This window comes from Gymnoscopelus braueri (assembly GCF_963280865.1).
Source record: "Gymnoscopelus braueri genome assembly, chromosome: 7".
NCBI lineage: Eukaryota > Metazoa > Chordata > Actinopteri > Myctophiformes > Myctophidae > Gymnoscopelus > Gymnoscopelus braueri.
This window is the reverse complement of record NC_137608.1, coordinates 3,509,354-3,524,351: the sequence shown is the minus strand read 5'-3', so window position 1 is coordinate 3,524,351 and position 14,998 is coordinate 3,509,354. Positions and strand designations below refer to the sequence as shown.

General features: G+C 41.4%; 1 protein-coding gene across 1 annotated transcript; it reads right to left on the bottom strand.

Annotated features, from left to right (window-relative positions):
- Positions 1–1,653: 1,653 nt before the first annotated feature.
- Positions 1,654–14,992, bottom strand: LOC308088675 (uncharacterized protein). The gene is made up of 4 exons (XM_080433228.1): positions 14,903–14,992; positions 10,359–10,486; positions 7,509–7,635; positions 1,654–4,958 (listed from the first exon to the last, which is right to left on the bottom strand). The coding sequence occupies exons 2-4, from the start codon at positions 10,455–10,457 to the stop codon at positions 3,721–3,723; spliced, it is 1,464 nt and encodes a 487-aa protein (XP_080289354.1). The 5' UTR covers positions 10,458–10,486; positions 14,903–14,992; the 3' UTR covers positions 1,654–3,720.
- Between the last annotated feature and the right edge of the window lie 6 nt (positions 14,993–14,998).

Genomic DNA, 14,998 nt, shown 5'->3' with positions numbered 1-14,998 from the left:
CTGTAACAGTTAAGGTCCATACACAACGGAAGTGATTTATTTTGTCCGATTAATTCACATTAATTTAAAATCCCGTTTGTGTTATGAGTATATGCTCACTGAGGATGATTATAGAGAAAACAAAGAGAAAATCTGCTATGACCTCATCTACATAGACCTGGTCCTGGACACAGTGGACAGTAGCACTGCTGTAAAGACTGACTTCCAAATCAGAGCTCAGGACATCCCTACAATCTACGACAATTACACAAAGGGTGGTGATCAAGTCAAGTTGAACCTGAAGTGATGAGTTTGCAGATGTCCTACCCAGCCTTGAACTTAACATTTTTCCAAATTTATAAACACAGATTTTGTTTTAGTTTTTTTTATAGTAAATTGGGTGTATATTTGTTTTTGTAATGTTGCTGGATGTTAAAAAAAAATTTAAACTTTTAAAACGGTGAAAAAAAACGTGGATAGATGGGCTGAACACTTCCAGACTCTCTTAAACCAACCTTCTCTGAAGTCCTGGCTGCGGTCAGGTCACTTAAAAACAACAAGACCCCTGGCCCTGATGGCATCCCTGCAGAGATCCTTAAACAGGGAGGCTATCTCTGCACCAGAGCAATTTTCCACTCCATTGCCGATGTATGGAAGCATGGAGCCGTCCCTCAACAATGGCGGGACGCAAACATCGTTACATATATAAAAGGGAAGTCTGCCTGCGGCAATAGTAGGGGAATATCTCTCCTGTCTGTTGCCGGCAAGGTCCTTGCCAAAGTGATGCTGTGCAGACTCATACGGAGCGTAACAGAACACCTATTGCCCGAGTCTCAATGTGGCTTCAGGAAGAATCGCAGTACTGTGGACATGATTTTCACAACTCGCCAGCTACAAGAGAAGTGTAGAGAGCAACATCAAGACCTATACATGGCTTTTGTGGACTTATCAAAGGCCTTTGACACGGTCAACAGAGACTTGCTCTGGGCGGTCCTTCTCAGGGTAGGATGCCCGCAGAAGTTCGTGAACATCCTACAAAGTTTTCACGAGGGGATGATGGCTCAGGTGACTACAGGAGGACAGGAGTCCAGGCCCTTCAGAGTATGCACAGGTGTCAGGCAGGGCTGTGTACTTGCACCTGTACTCTTCAACATCTTTCTCATGAGTGTTACCTGGCTACTGCACAAAGAGGTTGAGGGAAGTAGTGGTGTGTTAGTGGATTACAGGTTGGACGGGAGGGAACCTGTTTAACATCAGGAGGCTACAGGCTGCTAGTAAGATCCAAACTGTAAACGTAGTGGAGTTACAGTATGCAGATGACTGTGCCTTTGTGGCACATACACCAGAGGCTCTGCAAGCAACACTGACAGCTGCTGTGAAGGCTTATAGCAGACTGGGTCTCACCGTAAACACGGCAAAGACTGAGGTACTCTGCCAGTGGAATTCCCCTGCCCCAACTCCACCACCATCACCTGTCTTCATTGTCGACGACAAGCCCTTAGCAGTAGTCTCAGATTTTAAATATCTAGGGAGTATTCTTTCTGACAACTGCAGTATGGACAATGATGTTCAAAACCGGATAAAGTCTGCCTCAGGCTCATTTGGTAGACTGCGTAAGAGGGTGTTTTTGAATAAAGACCTCAGCATTCACACCAAGGTTGCGGTCTATCAAGCCATCTGTGTCTCCACACTTCTCTACGTCTGTGAAGCTTGGACCCTGTATCGCCGCCACATCCATCAACTGGAGAACTTCCACATCAATTGTCTCCAGCGCATCCTTGGGCTAACCTGGCGCGACCGTGTACCACATACGGAAGTCCTGAAGAGAACGGGCACCAAAAGTATGGAGGCCACTTTTCTTCAGCACCAACTGCGATGGGTTGGCCACACCATTAGGATGCCAGACGACAGGCTCCCACGCCAACTGCTATATGGTCAGTTACATCATGGCCAGCGATCTGCAGGAAGTCAAAAGCGGAGATACAAGGACCAGCTCAAAACGGCACTGAAGAGATGTGGACTACAGCACACCCAACTGGAAAGCTCTGCTTCAGAACGTCCTTTGTGGAGGCAACTATGCCATGCTGGACTTCAGCGTTTTGAAGAGGAGAGGAGTGAGGCGAGGGAAAGGAAACGCCAGGGGAGAAAGATGGTCACTGCAGCCAAGACCACAACAAATATTGACTTCATATGCCCCCACTGCAATAGACCATGTGGCTCTCGCATTGGACTCCACAGTCACCTCACAACTCACCAAAGGAAGAAGTAGAAGTCATCATTGGATACGATGGACTACCATAAGTAAGCAAGATAACACAAGTCCTGGTTACAGACAGTAAACTAGGTTCCGGAGGTGTTATACCCCACGTCCTGTTATAGACAGTACACCAGGTTATGGACAAAGTCGACTGTAACAGTTAAGGTCCATACACAACGGAAGTGATTTATTTTGTCCGATGAATTCACATTAATTTAAACTCCCGTTTGTGTTATGAGTATATGCTATACATATATATAGGATGATTATAGAGAAAACGAAGAGAAAATCTGCCCTGACCTCATCTACATAGACCTGGTCCTGGACACAGTGGACAGTAACACTGCTGTAAAGACTGACTTCCAAATCAGAGCTCAGGACATCCCTACAATCTACGACACAAAGGGTGGTGATCAAGTCAAGTTGAACCTGAAGTGATGAGTTTGTCGTCAACTCTTACTCAGCCATGAAGGAAGAGACACGCCAGTTCCATGCAGATGTCCTACCCAGCCTTGAACTTAAAATGTTTTCCAAATTTATAAACACAGATTTTGTTTTAGTTTTTTATAGTAAATTGGGTGTATATTTGTTTTTGTAATGTTGCTGGATGTAAAAAAAAATAATTAACGTTTAAAACTGAAAAAAAAAAAAAAAAGGGGGCGGCAGTGGCTCAGGGGTAGAGTGGCCGGGTAGAGTGAACTGGAAACCGCAAGGCTCCCAGTTCGATCCTGGGCTGGGGGGCTCCCCCAGAGTTAGTGTCGAAGTGTCCTTGAGCAAGACGCTGAACCCCTAATTGTTCCCGATGAGCAGGTTGGTGCCTTGCATGGTTTCCTCCGCCATCGGTGTATGGGGTGAATGTAATGCACAATCTATGTACTGTAAAGCGCTTTGGATAAAAGCGCTATACAAATGCTCCATTTACCATTTATACAGAGGCAATGAAGCAATGTAATTCTTTAAACGATTTTTCAGCGCGAATAGCATCAGTCACCTGTAGCCTATTAACGAGGCATCACCAAAAACAAGTTTGATGTGTCCATTTAAATCGCATTGCTCCTGGTAGCTCATCGCAGGATGAACAATGAGTTATAATGCATAATGAAGTCATTCATAATTTGTTTGTAGAAACAATCATAGTTTAGTTTTGATTAAACAGCAATCTTAAGCCAAAGTGTGTATTGTATTGTTCTTCCTCTGATTACACAGTGGCTACATAGTGGCTACTTTTCATTTCGATGTATAAAACATCAGTTTAGCTAAATGTACCATTTTGTTTCATTTTGCTTGGTACAAATCACTTAAATTGAAGCATGTTGTCTACAGATGTGGCTTATTTTATTTACACTTCAAAATACTAATGCACCAATGTCTCAGGATAGATACTGTAGAGATAGATAGTCCTTCTATCTTTTTTTCTTTCCCCCCAAAAAAGTGAAGGGGTTTTCCCCTGTTTGAGTCCTCACGTTTATTTTTTCAGATCATTATTAAGAGTAAAACAACAAGGGTGATTCCCCTGTATGAATCCTCAAGTGAGTTTTCAGATGTCCAGTTTGGGTAAAGCTTTTGCTACAAATATGACACACAAAGGGCTTTTCCCCTGTATGAATCCTCATGTGATCTTTCTTTGTGCCAGCTTTCTTAAAGCATTTGCTACAAAATGGACACACAAAAGGCTTTTCCCCTGAATGAATTCTCATGTGGTCTTTCAGATTTGATGTATTGTAAAAGCCTTTGCTACAAACTGCACAGGAATAGGGTGTTTCCCCTGTATGAATACTCATGTGATATTTCAAATATCCCTTTTGTGCAAAGTTTTTGTTACAAACTGTACATGCAAAGGGCTTGTCACCCGTATGAACCCTCATGTGTTTGTTCAGATGGTCTTTGCAAACAAAGCCTTTGCTACAAACGGTACAAGCAAATGGGGTTTCCCCTGTATGAATCCTCATGTGATATTTCAGATATCCCTTTTGAGCAAAGTTTTTGTTACAAACTGTACATGCAAAGGGCTTGTCGCCTGTATGAACCCTCATGTGTTTGTTCAGATGGTCTCTGCAAACAAAGCTTTTGCTACAAACTGTACAAGCAAAGCCGCTTTTCTTTGAAACTGACACCTCATCCCCGGTCTTCCAGTCATCACTGACTTCAGTGTCAGATTCAGAACTGTGTGATATCAGTGTGTTTGAAACAGACTCATCATCCCTGGTTTTCCAGTCATCACTGATGTCAGTGCCAGGTTCAGAACTGTGTGATTTCAGTGTGTTTAAAGCTGACTGATCTTCCCTGGTCTTCCAGTCATCACTGACTTCAGTGTCAGATTCAGAACTGTGTGATTTCAGTGTGTTTAAAGCTGACTGATCTTCCCTGGTCTTCCAGTCATCACTGACTTCAGTGTCAGATTCAGAACTGTGTGAAGAGATGAGCTGGTCATCACTAGTTGGTTGAGATGGTACCCAGTAATCAATGTAAGCTTGAGTTTTCATGTGTTCAGTTGAGGTACCGGCTGGAGGCTCTGTCTCTCTGTTTTCATCATCATCTTCACTCTTCACTGCTAGTAATGTCAACATTGACCCACCAGCTTCCTCTGTTCTTAGAAGTACCTCCTCCTGGTTCTCTTTAATCTGTGGAGGTTTTGGTTCCTCCTGGACCAGACTGGGAATCCTCTCCCGCTGTTCAGGGGAAACCTCCTCTTTACACACTGGAAGGAATTGGAGATGGAGACCTAGAAGGAGGACAGAGGATGTAACTTTACAGTGAGCAACTCAATGTGTTTTCTGATTTGATAGAATTGATTCTCCAAGTTACTGATTTGTTTTGTAATGATATTTTATAATGTCTCTAACCCTCAAGGGACCCCTGGAGGTTCTACTTGAACCCATTTAGACCTGAGGCCGATTTCTGAAAAACTTCAAATATGTATTAAAAAAAATATATATATATATATATATATATATATATATATATATATATATTGCTATACTGTACATAATTCAATCTTTATTTCAGACTCAGGGTCCATACAGCAAAACATGACAATCACACAGTAAAAGCAATAAAATAATAAAAAAAAAAAAAAAAAAAAAAAAAAACACATAAAAACAGTCCAACTACAGCTTTTCAAAGTCAGTAGAGGCTGTTACGCCAATGTCTCCATATCGTGGAAGAGAACCGAGTAGAACTCTTGACAGGGTTAATTAAATCTTAATCTTAATAACATGATTGTCAGACTTTTCAAGACGACATATGAATTTGTACATTACATTTCTTAACAGGGCTTGACAGGTAGGTACCCCCAGGTTTACAAACAGCTGGCTGGCACTGTGCCATCTTGGTACCCTCACCAGCAACCGTAGAGCATCATTATATGCTACTTTTAGTTTTCGCATGCTGCTAGCTTTGTAGTTACTCCATAAGTGAGCCGTATACAATGGTGTACAGAAGGCTTTAAAGAGTGATACCTTGACATGTACAGAGCATTTGTGAAATTTCCGCATTAGCATGTTTGCCTGGGCATACAATTTGCATCTTTGTCTATGGATGTCTTTGTCATCAGAGAGATCATCGGATATACAGTGTCCTAGGTACTTAATCTCACTGCACACAAGTAGTATGTTGCTACTGAGAATAAAATTAGGAAATACTGCCTTTTTATCATCTTTACTTCGCACTATCATGATGCTACTCTTCTTGGCATTATACTTAATATTAAAATCAATGCCATACTGGGAGCAAACCCTGAGAAGCTGTTGTAAGCCTGCACTGTACGGGGAAAAGATAATTAAATCATCTGCATACATAAGGTGGTTGACTACAGAGTCACCTATGACACATCCAGTTTTACACTGGTTCAGTTTCCTAGACAGACCATCCATGTATAAATTAAATAATAGAGGAGATAAAATCCCCCCATACATAGCGACATAGCAACCGTCCTGAAAGGTATAGTTACAGTTAGGGGTACCCGCCCCAAAATGGGTAAATAACCACTGGTTTATTTAAGTCCCGCCAAACAGATTACAATGCCTAAAGTCACTTCATTATTAAAACATGATCTTCATTCATCGGAGTTCAGATGTCAAAAGTCTCCAAAGACCCTTAAGGTTCTGAGCACGGTTAAAGGTGATGCAAGTGATAAATAGCTAACTATACTATTTAAAAAAAAAAAACATTTGCCAAATTGTCAAATATTACCTAAGAAAGAGGCACAAGTTTAGAAAATAGACGTTCTACATGCTCTCAGCGTGGCGTTGTGAGCATGTAGATTTTTGTTATTTATGGGACAGAGTAAAAAATAAATGAATGCCTCAACTCCTACAATTTCTAGTGCAATTGTCAGGGTGGGGGGTCTGGTCTCCAGTTCAAATATGATTTTGGGGGGTCAGTGGTCACAGCCTGAAAAGTTTGAGAACCAGCGGCATAGAGCATGGATCCCCGATAGGCAGCCTGTGGACCAAGTGCCGCTCACGAGAGCCAATTGTGTGACACGCACATACCACTGTCATAAAAAAGAAAGTAAATAAAAAACAAATGTCAAATGAAGTCCTCGCTGAGCTATTTTGACCACATACAACCACCCTGTACACCTCCAACTGACCTGTGACGTAATCATGTCATTTAACTCTCTTCTTACATAAGTTCCTGAAAAACAATATGTCTGTGAAATTGCAGTCGCATCTTCCTTCCCATGTATGTTTGATGGCAGTAAAAATATGGATGATGAGAACAACATAAAAATGTGTCTATGGTTCAAGTTCAGAGCTATTTCCCGGTTGACGATATACGTAATGAGAGAGAGTAGCAGCCATATTTCATATGTATGGGGAATGACCCCACCTCATACATATGACATATGTTGGATAGTCTCTTCACTCAGAGAACAAAGGTTACAACGTAACCAAACGTTCACAAACTTGTGCTCCCTGGACTGCAGTTGGGAGGATTGCAAAAGACAAATGTAAAATAATTGTCTATATACTGTTCTATCTCAGCTATCATAGGCTATCATAGTCTGTCTATCTGGAGAAGACGATGTTTAATATATCTTTGAGTAGCTATGGGGGAGAAGAAAAAGAAAATCTGTTACTTTCTGTATATAGTAAGTCATCAATGTGTTCTTTTCTGTGATCTTTTTTCCTCTGTGTGTTAATAAGTATGTGCAGCAGTTGCATCTGGTTTAATCATAATGTAACCTTCTTCTGATCAGTGTTTGGATCCATTATGTATTGCGCTTTTTGTGCAGATCCAAATAAAATAATTCAAGCGTGTTACTCACAGCCTGTCTCAGTGTCAGTGCAGTAGTTGTTGTCCTCAGCGGTGCAGGCTGCTGAGCCGTAGGAATGCATGTGCCGCTGAGGCCACATGCTGTGACTGGATAGATGACCATCACTGGTAGGCATCTGCTTTATACAGCACACACACACACACACACACACACACAATTCAATCAATCAATTAATCAAAATGTAAAAACATGTTATTATTCCATAAACTAGAGCTATATCATAAGTAAAATACATTTTTGCACTGTCTCAAGGAGAAAAAACTACAATTAATCACTTTCAACCTGGCATCCTTATTTAAGTTCCATTTGGTTCTCAGTTCTTGTCAGTTGGTGAGCTGCCGCTGCCTGGCTTTTCTGAACCTCTCTGCCTGAGCAGGGCTCAAGGCAGTGACCAAAAATGTGAATGAAAGTTAATTATAAATATTTCACCTGATGACATTGGTGAGAGTGCACAATGAAGCTGTTGGTGCATGTTCATCGTCAGTGTGTGTGTACGTGCGTATGTTGTGGATGGTGAAACACACATAACAATCCTGTTATTCCAGAGACTGACATTTGGTCTCAGTCAGGAGTCACAAGACACAGATATATCCATTGTCTTTTGAACTCAGTTGAATATGCTTGCGCATATGCATTACATTTAATTTGCTCAGGGTGAAGATCAGGGTCATACAGTGTAAGTGCACACACATTACGCGTAGTACGAAATTGTGTGCCAAAAGAAAAAAAATTAAACTTTGTAACTAGTAGTGGCCGACCCGTAGCCCGCAGGTCGAACCGCAGGGCGGGCGGACGGGTTATAGATTACGACACGGGGCGGGCGGAGCAGGTCAACCCACGGAGAAAAAAAACACCAAAACACACCTCTCTCAAAAAACACCACAACACACACTCTCCCTCTCTCAAATGGACTTGCTTGTGCGTTGAGAAGCCGTCTTTTTCTTTTCTTTTGGCGGGTTGCGGGACGGAACGGGTTATGAAACGGGTTATGAAAAAACCTGACCCGCACATCACTAGTAACTAATAAAAGTGCTTCTCGGAGCATAGGTCTCTGCCAGGTCAGGTAGGTTATTGTGGGGCGTGGGCCAGCAATGTTCGGAATTCACCAATCAGGATGATTGGTGAAAATGCCAATCAGGCATTTTGTTCAAAACAGACCACTCCTGCATACTTTGGAAGCCAATGTTAGCCAATCAGGATGGAAAATGAAAAATGAGACAGATCCGTCTTGATCACAGAGACAATAGAGATACTTTGCACCGATGTGCGTGCTTTTTGGACAAATCTGTAAGAGTAATATAAAAAAAAAAAAGCAAAAGAAATCAGGTTGATCTGAAACATTTGGGCCGGTGACAGATGTTCTGCTGTGGCATCCAGGGAGTGTGTGTGCACAGTGTCACGTTGATCGGGCCAACGGTCCGGACGGACACATGCACGGACAGACTGGGGGCACAATATAGTCCTGTCCACGCCTTCGGGCTGGCGGAGACATTAATCACACTAGGGGTGTGCACGGATATTCGGTTATCCTCTCAAACGGGCTGCCCCTACAAAATGTTTATACATTTATATTTGTTTATTCTATTAACTATATTTTTAATTGATTAACTTTTTCTTTTACACATATTTCTATTCTGCACCCATATTACTGTCATAGCTGAATAAAATGCTGCTCTTAACAAGAAAAATAAGAAAATACATTCCAATTAAGTATTAACAAGATTGATTTGAGGGGCCTGTCACACTGATTTACACATTGCTGGTCACCTGCAGCCTGGCTGCTGGCATCGTCACTTCTCAATGCTTGAGTGAAGCTTACTCTAGCTACAGACTGTCGGTTTGATGGAAAAATCACATCCAATATAAACACCTAGATGTGAATGGTCCATATTCATATCGATTTGAAAAATAATCCAGCATTTAAGGTGAGAACATGGAGAATGAGTAGGCCTACGTAATGTTTCAATTACAAGTTAACTGTTTGGCTGAAAATCCAATAGGCCTACTACATGTCATCGGGCTCTGCCCCGCTGGTCAGTAGTGTGCCTGTGTCCGTCTGTGGTTCAGACTTGCGCGGGAGTAACAGCATAATTGATTTGACAAACTTTAGCGCACTGGCTATGTAATTTCTTATTGGGAGCAAGATTCCAATAGAATAAGCATTTTAAATGGATTTTATATGCTCTAAATATACTCTTCCAATGGGATTTGGCCTTATAGATCAAAATGTGCTCAGTTGTGGCTATTTCTATTGTTAATTCATTTGATTTATTAATTTTCGAATGTGCCAATAAATATATTTTTTTAATCTGTGACATTAATCTCTGAGAACATCCCTATATCACACCCAGTGTGAAGTAGGCAGTGCATTTCGAGCCAGCATCTGTCTGTGTGCATTTTTTTATATATATATACATTTTTATATGTCTGATTTGACAAAAAGAGGAAGTTCTCTATAAGTCTCTAGGCTTTAAACTTCTCTTGCACAATATGGTTTACCGCAAACTGTAAAGGTAAAAAGGGTATGTGAGAATCCCTCTCCCACTGCTCACGCCTGCAACTTATGTTAATTAGTTTACTGAAAATGCAACAGTATTGATATCTAAACATGGCTTATAGATAAATACAGTTTTTGTAGAAACTCGGTTCAGTAATGTTTTACACACAATCAATAGGCAATGGATTTTAGTTGAATATTATAAGAGAAATATTTGTGCCGCCTTTCAGGCAGGGCAAGTAGACATGTAGATGAAGCAAGTAGATATGAGATTTGCCCTAAAAACCTGACCCTGTCATAGTAAGAATTTTCAAAAGGAAGGAGATAACATTGAATCCACTGACCTCTGTTTCACTGGCATGATCAGTCACTTTCCCCTCACTGTGATCCTCCAGGCCACAGGGGGAGGCAGCGGTCCTAGCAGTCAGCATGAGCAGTCGCATTTCACAGAGCTCCTGCTCTCCCCACTCTTCTGCAAGGATTATCACACATTTTTTCCTCACACTACTGTGGATTACAGACATGTTCTTCAAACCACAAAATTCCCATCTGATGGAGAAGCATGTGGGTGAAAAAGTGGAATTTCAGTGTTTACTAGGGCTGTCAGAACAAATTTCATGATTCGAATATAATTCGAAAGTGATTTCTTTTTTTACATTCGAATGTTAAAATAACCAATCAAATGTAGTTTTATTTTTTTATATGTATATATATATATATTTTTTTTTAATATATATTCTTTTCCTGACCAATTGAATACAAAAGCTTTCATTACATCACGCATGATCAACAATAAAGTTTGAGTGCATGCACTGCACACAGAAAGAACGTTGTCGCTGCCATACCACCCAATGTGTGATGTGCACGCTCGGCCGCGCGCCTGTGTGTATGTGTCTGGTCACGCTGACACACCACGTTGGTTCAGCACAGAGGCAGACAAGACTCCTCCCTCCCTTAAAGGTTTAATGACATTCACTTTTACACCACATTCAAAGTCTTTGTCCTGGTCCTTCAAAAGTGTACAAAAAGTTTTAAGTGAAAATTCCATTCCAGTGATCAATGGCAGGTGTTTTTGTCTCACATTTCTAAAGCCTTTTCAACTGCAATGAAAAAAGAAATCTTTGCCTGCGGGTGTCGCTGGTGAGGGATTTTGCCTGTCAATCATCGCCTCTGCTCCGCCCCCCCCAAAGGAAAGGATAGGGGAGGGGAGGGGCGAGGAGGAGAGTGGGCGGGATTAATCGACTGTGACCTCACTGTCGAAGGGCCAAGCTCAGATTACTTTTCAGCCTAATTATTCATAAAACCCCAGACCACAGAAAATCCACTGAATGTTCTAAGTTCAGGTTTTTTGGGTGTAATTGAGGTCATAAAACCCCAAATAAAACATTGAAAATTAAAAAAGTGAAAATGAATGTCATGATACCTTTAAAGTTTCCATAAACTTCACTTGAAAGTTACGTTTAAGAAACTTTAATAATTATGAAAACAGCGAAGGTGTTTATGTAACATTGTCCGTCTGTAATGTAGAGGACCTCTTCTCTGCTTCTCTCCGTCGCACACGCACAGCCGTCCCTTCAAAATGCAGTTGAGCTGTAGCTCCGCCTCAGCCGATCTGAGAATCCGAGATGCAGTTATTTATTTGAGACCAGGGGCCTATTTCACGAAAGCAGAATTAGGGGTTAAGCCTGGATTTAACACCTATCGTGGCTTAATTCAGCCAGGATTAGCGATGTATCGGTTTCATGAAAGCTGAATTATCTTGCCAGATTAGTTTAGCCAGTGCACCCTGGATAAGTTTATCCATGACTCGATTTCATGAAAGAAAATTTACGCAATCCTACCTTAGATAACATGGAAATTAGGGACCAGGTAGCCTGGTAGGGACCAGGTAGCCTGGTAGGGACCAGGCTAACAGCCAAGCTTACTTAATCCAGTGCCTTGTTCTTCAAGTTTTTCCACAGTTAATTCAACACATGTGTTTTTATATGGACTAATTTTAATGACCCTGCATTCAAATAAAATGAAATAAATACAATAAGATAGAATCAATTTAATTATATTACTGAAATAGTGTGTGACCATGAATCATAATTGTTTCACAATGACTTATGTGATATGTCATTGTCACTCTGTTAACACTATAGTTCATATTGTTGTTAGATGTTTGATAATATATTCCAGGTTTTTTACTAGATTATAAAGAATGGCTGACACACACACACACACACACACACACACACACACACACACACACACACACACACACACACACACACACACACACACACACACACACACACACACACACACACACACACACACACACACACACACACACACACACACACACACACACACACACACACACACACACACCTGTCGCGGGTAAGGGGGGGCGACCCTGGTGAACTGAATTATATATTTATGGACTTATAATATATATATATAAATAGTATATAAATTGTCTATATTTTTGGATGACTTGTGCATTTAATTTGTCTGCAATACATTGCCACGCTTTCTCCCTGGATCTATTTATTGCGTCGCGTTTCCTTTCTTGCTTTATACATTTTACTTCCTCGTATGATTCCATGAGCTGCTGCAGTGCTGCTGTTCAGCCACAGAGAAGAACGCTGCTCTGGTTTTGGGTCAAGTTCAAGGATTCTGCTATCGACTTTCATGGTTTTTTATAGGAATACGTGAAGCCTGGCTTTACCATCCTGGCTCGACACAGCCTGGCTTGACAAGGTCTAGCTCGACAAAGTCGCTCCTTTTCAGCCTGGCTTGGCGTTCATGGAACGGAATAAACCAGGCTGTACGGACCAGACTTTGTCAAACCTGGATTTGACTTAAATCCAGGCTTATTTAATTCTCCTTTTATGTAATAGGCCACAGCTGACCTGTTGTTATTGAGTTAAATAAAACACCATTATTGGCATAAATAAGCCTTCGCAACACGGAATTTGGATACGATGTTGCGAAAAAGGTAATCTTCACAGACTTTTGCAGATCAGAATTAGCTTTATTGTCACATCTTAGGTTTACCGAAATAAAAAAGAGGGTGAAATTGGGGGGCAAGGGGGAAGAGAGACTCTTCAAATTCAAATGTAAATGTACTATCGGAGACGGCGTGGCGGTCAAGCATCACGCCGGTGTGAAGATGGCAGGACCCGCTTGCCAACTTCAGGGAGGTGCTAAAATCTAACTGACCGAGAACGTACATCATGAGGATAGCGCAGCGTGGGCTGGGGTCCGCTTCCGTCAACAAGCTATTAAAATATCAAAAAGCCATTTTCTCTGTCTGGGCTATATTTCTAGGTGTTAACAGCACATTAACACCTAGCTGTGCCCTGCTATAGTAATGGTACTGTAAGTTTGAGCCTGACATCTGAGATTGATGTGGGGGCTGATCATTTCGGGTGGGGGCTTAAGCCCCGGAGGTCCCCGCGGTATCAGCGGCTATGCCATAGTGTCATAGTAAATCCGTATCATACATATTCTGAAGAAAACCTGGAGACTGACATTAAGTAATTGGGTCATATGATCAAAATAAGATTATTATGATGTTATGTAAAAAAAATATTAAAAAAAGATATAAAATTTGCCACATATGGACATATGGATCCCGGGGCCCTAAGCACTGTTTCCAGGTTTTGCAAGAGAAACAAGCAACCATGGTCTATGGAAACAAGCCCAAAAGAACCAACTTAGGCCACATGATTACTTTTAAATCTATACATCGGCTATTTGAAAATAGCAGATCTACAAGCTCACAACGTGCGTCGTGAGCTTGTAGATCTGCTATTTTGAAAAACTCTTGCTATAAAATGTGGAATATTTTGGATATTTTTTAACATTCTAACAACACAAATGCTCCCTGGCACAAAACATTTTCATGAAAATATTTGAGAACCACTGGTTTAAATAAAAACAAAATTTAAATGGAAGCAAGACCAAATAAGCAACTACACTTTAGAAACAAGCCAAAAAAACGCAACCACCAATATTTACAAGCAACTTTACTGAAAAAGAAGCCCAAAGTTGCTTATAATAAGCGGACTTGGCAACCCTGGCCCTAAGCGGCCGCGTTGTTCGCGTACTGGGCGGGCCCGCACTGCCTGGACGCAACCTCTGCTCCCGAAACCCTACGGAGCGGGACCTCATCTCGGGGCTGCCAGTGAGGTTCCAAACGGGGCTAGTTAGCCAGTTAGCTAGCCATGGTTCACATGACGCTCGTCTGTCTCAAGCGTCACAGCGCCACTTGTTCCTGTTTTTGAGAATTTTACATTTACAACCAGTACATCTACATAAACTTTCAGATTTCAAATATAAAGGGCTGACCCCCCGGCCACGGATGTTACAAGTTAAAGCGCACGGGTCCAAGTACCTGTATCTTCCGTATTGTTCAATATAAAGCTTTTTAATCCGACCGCCGGCCATTTTATTTTATATTATTATCAGGATATATCAGGATGCAATACACCTCCTAACCGATAGGTGCGCGTAGTTGAAAGCATATGGAGAAAATTCGGAGAAAATGACCGGCAACCGGATTAAAACGCTTTTTATTGAACAATACGGAATATACAGGTACTTACACCCGTGCGCTTTAACTTGTAACATCCGTGGCCGGGGGGTAAGCACTTTTATTTGAAATCTGAATGTTTATGTAGATGTACTGGTTGTAAATGTAACATTTTCTAAAAACAGGAACAAGTAGCGCCATGTTTCAGGGCTACCAGTTAGCCAGTTTTCACCACGACAAAGCAAACACCAACATCGTCATCACGTCTATCGTCTCAAAATTAAACAATAATAGAAGCATCAAGCATGACAATACATTCCCACACACTCTTATCCCAATAAAGCCTGGTACACAATACTGTACCTGAAAGGAGGAAATAAAGTGAATCAATGCAGTTTGCAGACAGTAGACAGTAGACACACAGAGCTGCTGTGCAGGGACTGGAGACATCAAGACATC

What these genes read in the sequence shown, in the direction of transcription:
- LOC308088675 (XM_080433228.1), bottom strand. Translation starts at nt 10,457, where the DNA reads ATGCGACTGCTCATGCTGACTGCTAGGACCGCTGCCTCCCCCTGTGGC. An exon ending in ATCATGCCAGTGAAACAGAG is followed by an intron (nt 7,636 to 10,358) that starts GTCAGTGGATTC and finishes TGCTGTATAAAG; the next exon opens with CAGATGCCTACCAGTGATGG. An exon ending in CACTGACACTGAGACAGGCT is followed by an intron (nt 4,959 to 7,508) that starts GTGAGTAACACG and finishes TCCTCCTTCTAG; the next exon opens with GTCTCCATCTCCAATTCCTT.